We start from the raw sequence: 5,586 nt of genomic DNA, 5'->3' as shown, positions 1-5,586 counted from the left end.
TCAGCTCACATAGTGAGATCTTGTTTCTTTCTTTTTTTTTTTTTTTTTTTTGTGGAACTGGGGATTGAACTCAGGTCCTTGCACTTGCCAGGCAAACACTTACTCAACAGAGCTATCTCCCTGGCCCCTTGTTTCTTAAAAAGAGGGGAAAAAAAAAAAGTCTTAGAGAAATTTGCAGATGGCCCACTGGTTGAGTTAAAAACATATGTAGCTGTGTCAAAGTGTTTCATGTTTAGATGTCCTCTCTGTCTTTTTTTTTTTTGATGGGACTGAGGATTGAACTCAGGACCTTGCGCTTGCCAGGCAAATGCTTATTCTACTGAGCTATCTCCCTGGCCATATACGTCGTCTCTGTGTCTGTGTCTCTCTTTCCTGTTGTTTGTATGTCAGGCCAGTTGTAACTGAAGGGTTGACTGTAAATAAATCGAAGGGCTGTGTTGTAGCTCATTGGTTCCTCTGGGTTCAGTCCCCAGTTATATAAATGAAACAAAACACACACACCAAAAGAACAAAGCCTAAAACTAAAATAAATTAAAAAACTCAAATTGCACATTTAGAGTGCTGATTTTACTGTTTACAGATGTATTATTTAATCTTTTTTTCTCTCCCCCTGCCCTTTTTTGGGGGGGAACCAGGGATTGAACGCAGGCCCTTGCACTTGCCAGAGGAGCACTTATTCTACTGAGCCTTCTCCCCTTTTTTTTTAATCCCTTTGTACTGTGAATAATTTACAGATTGATTAATTTGTTGAAGGGCCGAGAGATCCTTTCTGTGTTACTGTCTGAGACCTGACTTTCCAGAAAATCTTGCTTAGTCTCAATATTTCTTTTCCTTTACTGTTTTGTGCAGAGGGCAGCCACCACATTAGATGAGAAGATTGAGAAAGTGCGAAAGAAAAGGAAAACAGAGGTGAGAAAGAAGCCCAGCTCCTCCTCGCTTTGTGCTATCCACTGAGCCCTCTGCACCTCCTCGCTGTTTCTCTCTGAGCCTGAGCTGGGTGCAGCGGATGGGGGTACCTTGCTGTGTGATTGTCACCGGGCCTCACTAAGAGGCCCACAGCCTCCTGTCCAGGCTGCAGAGCTGAAGAGTGCCCTCTTTAGGTCACAAATTTCCTGAAATTTGTAATTACTTTGCTTCATTTTGAATTTTGTTCCCAGGATAAAGAAGCTAAATCAGGGAAGTCGGAGGATAAAGCAGCTCAGGTGGGCTCTGACCTGGACGACCAGGGAGGCCTTGAAGGGAAAGAGGAGGTAGCAGGCTCTGCAGGTGAAGAGTCAGAGACCGACTACTCCTCCGCTGAGGAGAACATCCTTACCAAAGCAGGTAGACATGATGGGGGGTGGGAGAAGTGGGACTGGAGCCAGTGTAGCGGCTCATGCCTGTACTCCCAAGCACTCTAGTGCAGTGTTGAGCCCAGCCCTAGGGAAAGTTAGTGCCCTAGTGAGACCCTACCTCAAAATTTAAAGATATTTTATTTTATTTTGACACAGGGTCATACACAGTTTGAGCTAGCCCTGTGCTCGCTTTTGTAGCCCCCAGGCTGGTCTCAAATTTGCAGCAATCCTCCTGTATCAACCTCCTGAGTGCTAGGATTATAGGCGTGCGCCACCACACCCAGTTCCTGGGCTGGCACAGTAGGGTGGTGTGGCGTGTAGTACCGGGGATCAAACGGGGACCTTGCTCTTGCCAGGGCAGGCACTTATGCCCCTGAGCTGTCTCCCCAGCCCATTTGAAGAAATTTTAGAAAGGACTGAGGAGCTAGCTCAGTCCAATGACCCTTGGTTCAATTCCTGGTGTCAGCTACACACAAAAAGAAATGAGCTTGAAGTTGGGAAGCCTCTTTCTCCACTTGGTAGGAATTCTTGTCTGCTTATACACAGTAGTGTTGAGGGTCTCCGTGACGTTGTGGTCAAGGTTTTCTCTCCTTTGGGATTTTGTTGGGGTTGTTGCACTTTGCAGGCAGCAGCTTCTGTCCCCATTCCAGCCCCACACAGCTGCCAGATGGTGACTAAAACTTACTGGAAGTGACCTGCGTCCGGGGACTTCCCCGTGCTGCTCAGTATTCTGGTGGACATGTATGTAAAGCACCTTAATGTAGACTAGTATTGAGAACCTGGTCTCTGGGCTGCACTTGGGAACTTTGCTGCCTGTCTGACCTTAGGTGAGTCGCTTAGCTGCACTGCCACTGCGCGTCCTCATCTGGGAAGCAAGGCAGGTGTGTGGGTGCAGAGGTGGCCCACATAAAACACCAGGACAGCACGGAGCAGATGCAGGTGTTCAGTGTGTGAGAGCCGTGAGCGTCAGCTGGGTTTTTCTCCCTAGATACGCTCAAGGTAAAGGAGCGGAAGAAGAAGAAGAAGAAAGGACAGGTGAGCTTGGGAAATGGCAGCGTGTTTTGAGCAACCTGAGAGGATTTTGAGGTTTTTGTGGTGTTGGGCCTTTTTGCTGAATTCTCATCTTCTGTCTTTTGCCCTGGCGTAGGAGGCAGGAGGATTCTTTGAAGATGCGTCTCAGTATGACGAGAGTCTCTCCTTCCAGGACATGAACCTCTCCCGGCCCCTTCTGAAGGTAGGACTTGTTCTGGAGCCTGGATTGAGTCTTGCAGTAACCCCTGACTTGACTCCTGGTTCCCTCAACTCTGTTGTCCACACAGCTACTAGAGAGGACCCTTCAGCAGTAAATTCCATCCTGTCCTTTCCTCTCTGAGCCTTTTATGGCTGTCACTTTCACTTGGGATAAAGTTTGATTCCTTACATAGTTTTGAAACACTCTGCTCCTTCTGACCTCTCCTGAAACATCTTGTGATCGTTCTGCCCCGGCCACATGGCTTGCTGACCCTTAGCTAGGTCGTGTATCTTCTTCCTCAGGGCTTTTGTACTTGCTTCACTCTGCATGGAAGGCTCTTCTTCCAGGAGTCTGCTGGGTGTCTCCCCTTCAGAGTTCAGCGAGCTGCCCCCACGGCCCTGCTGTGGTCACATTCCCTTCCTCCTCAGCCCCCTGACTGTCATTTTGTATATAGCGTATATATCTGTATGACATACATTTGTCTCGGTCTGTTTCTTTCTGCGGGATTGTCAGCCTCCTGAGGGAAGAGCTTTTTTGTTTATTCATTGCTATATGCTCACTTTGTAGAACAGCGCTCATACGTGGTAGGCACTCAGTCTGTGTGTGGACTGAATTCCTGAGAGGATTGCCATAGAGACGCGCTTGACTAGAAGCGTTGTGTTTATTCCCTGCTGAGACCCTGCCCTGTCCATCTGTCCTTGTCACTTCTCTTCAGGCCATTTCAGCCATGGGCTTCAAGCAGCCCACACCAATCCAGAAGGCATGCATCCCCGTGGGTCTGCTAGGGAAGGACATCTGTGCGTGTGCAGCCACCGGGACGGGTGAGGAGATGGGGTCCTGGTGGGTGGGAACAGGGTCCCTTTTTATACCAGAACGGGGCTCCAGGCTGACTTGACAGAAGGTTCGTGAAACATGCTTGGATTTTTGGACTGTATAAAAAATTTACAGGGCCCGGGGAGATAGCTTCAGTGGAATAAGCACTTGCCTGACAAGTGCAGGATCCTGAGTTCAATCCCTGGTACTGCAAAAAAAAAAAAGTTTACAGCAGTTCATGCTCATTTGGTGGTTTTAGTGGCTTTGAGTGGGGGAACTCTGAGTGACTAGTTTCTGTTTTCACAGCAGCACTTTAAAGCATATTAATGTTTCTTAGGTACCTTGGTTCCCCCCGCCCAAGACTGTAGCTGAACAGAATTTGGGGAGAGGGACCGGGGAGATGGCTCAGTAGAATAAGTGCTCGCCTGGCAAGTGCAAGGGCCTGAGTTCAGTCCGGTTCTGCAAAAAAAAAAACAACAAAAAAAAAAAAAAACGGGATTTTGGGGAGAAAGGAAGGGTCCTCTGTTGTTGGGAGACCAAGACGTGCACCAGCAGCCTGAACTGCAGCTCCCTGCCAGCGCTGGATGGGGACAGCAAGTAGGGCAGGAGACTGTGTCTTGCCTCCTGGTTCCCAGCAGGACACTGTTCTGATCCAGCTCCTTGCAGCTGCTGGAGCAGAGCTAGACTGAGCAGTCTAGTCCTTAAAATGCCATGATGAAGACACAGTATAAACCCGGTCTGCTACACATATGCACCTCGGAGAACCAGGACAGTTGGGCCTGTTGGGCCCGTTGGGAATCAGCTTCATAGGAGCCTGAACAGAATAGGCCAGTGATCCTGTGCTATCACCTCCTGTTGCTCTGGTTAGCTCTTGATCCCTCCCAAACCACATAGCAAGTGCTGGGGCCGAGGAGCTGTCACCTCTGCTTCTTTTTGTAAAAGATTGAGAAATGTCATATCGTGCTTGTTCAGTCTTTCTGGAGGCACGATACTGGCAATTGGTGGCCCAGTTCTTTTTTTCTTTTTGGTAATTTATGTGTTTGGCACAGGGTCTTGCTGCACAACTCGGACTCCTAATGATCCTCCTGTCTCCCAGCCTCCCCAGTGCTGGTATTATAGGTGTACGCCACTAAGCCTGGATTTGGGGCTGGGTTGGCATGCAGTACCAGGGATTGAAACCCGGGTCCTTGCGCTTGCCAGGTAGGTGCTTAGACCATTGAGCTATCTCCCCAGCCTGGAGGTCCAGTTCTTGAAGGCTTTATTAAGATTAGTTGGCTGTCCAACTAGCTCAGTAGATTAGGCACAGGGGCTGGGGGTTCAGTCCTCAGGCCTGCTATGCCAGCTCTGCCCCAGGGGCACGCTGAGCCAGCAGTTGAGACTGGGCATGGCGGCACACACCTATAATCCCAGCTCTTGGAAGACTAAACAGGCAGATCACTATGAGTCATGATCTAGTAGTGAGACCCTGAGTACCCTGTAGAACCTTCCCTAAATATACAAACCAAAAAAAAAAAAAAAAAAAAGAAAAGAATTGTTCCTGGGCTCCACCCATTGCATACCGGTGTCAGGGCCAGAAAGTGCGTAAGGTGATGGTGCAGCCTGTCAGCTTCATCTTGAGATAATTGCAGAACCTGGATCCAGGAGTGGCTGTATGAGCAAGTGAATATGCAGATAGAGGGCTGAATTACTGTCTGTCTGTCTGTCTGTCTGTCTGTCTGTCTTTCTTTCTTTCTTTCTTTCTTTCTTTCTTTCTTTCTTTTTTTTGCGGAACCAGGGATTGAACTCGGGCCCTTCGCTTGCCAGGCAAGCGCTTATTCTATTGAGCTTTCTCCCCGGCCCCTACTGGTTTTGATGAGTACATGAACCTTGTATTAGATGATGCAGAAGAAATTCATTCTAAAACAAAGTCAAGAAAACAACTGGGTTGGCTCATGGTGAAAGGAGATAGCATTACCCTGCTATGAAGTGAACTAGAAGTGATCAGTGAGTTCAAGCCGCTGGGAAGTGAGGCAGTGGCTATTGTGATAACGTAAAAAAGGCAGTCATTTGAGTGGTTTGCTCTGGGAGTGTTTATAAAACATTTGTTCATATTGTTTTGACTACTCTTACGTTTTTACTGAAGGCCAATAAATGTAGAATTGTTTTTATTAAAATAAAGAGGGCTGGTGAGATGGCTCAGTGGTCTAAAGCACCTACTTAGAACAAGCT

At 48.0% G+C, this 5,586-nt stretch overlaps 1 protein-coding gene across 2 annotated transcripts in view; it reads left to right on the top strand.

Annotated features, from left to right (window-relative positions):
- Ddx27 (DEAD-box helicase 27) overlaps nt 1–5,586 on the top strand; it is a 20,482-nt gene that overhangs the window by 2,580 nt on the left and 12,316 nt on the right. For both annotated transcript variants that reach the window (XM_023720788.1, XM_023720789.1), the window contains exons 3-7: nt 850–909; nt 1,158–1,323; nt 2,323–2,369; nt 2,482–2,568; nt 3,281–3,386. In XM_023720788.1, coding sequence (XP_023576556.1) covers nt 850–909; nt 1,158–1,323; nt 2,323–2,369; nt 2,482–2,568; nt 3,281–3,386 — 466 coding nt within the window. The remainder of the gene's footprint in view (nt 1–849; nt 910–1,157; nt 1,324–2,322; nt 2,370–2,481; nt 2,569–3,280; nt 3,387–5,586) is intronic.

The sequence above is a fragment of the Octodon degus genome, unplaced genomic scaffold, assembly GCF_000260255.1.
Source record: "Octodon degus isolate 3935 unplaced genomic scaffold, OctDeg1.0 scaffold00077, whole genome shotgun sequence".
NCBI lineage: Eukaryota > Metazoa > Chordata > Mammalia > Rodentia > Octodontidae > Octodon > Octodon degus.
The sequence above is the reverse complement of the archived record's forward strand: the minus strand, read 5'-3'. Positions and strand labels throughout refer to the sequence as shown.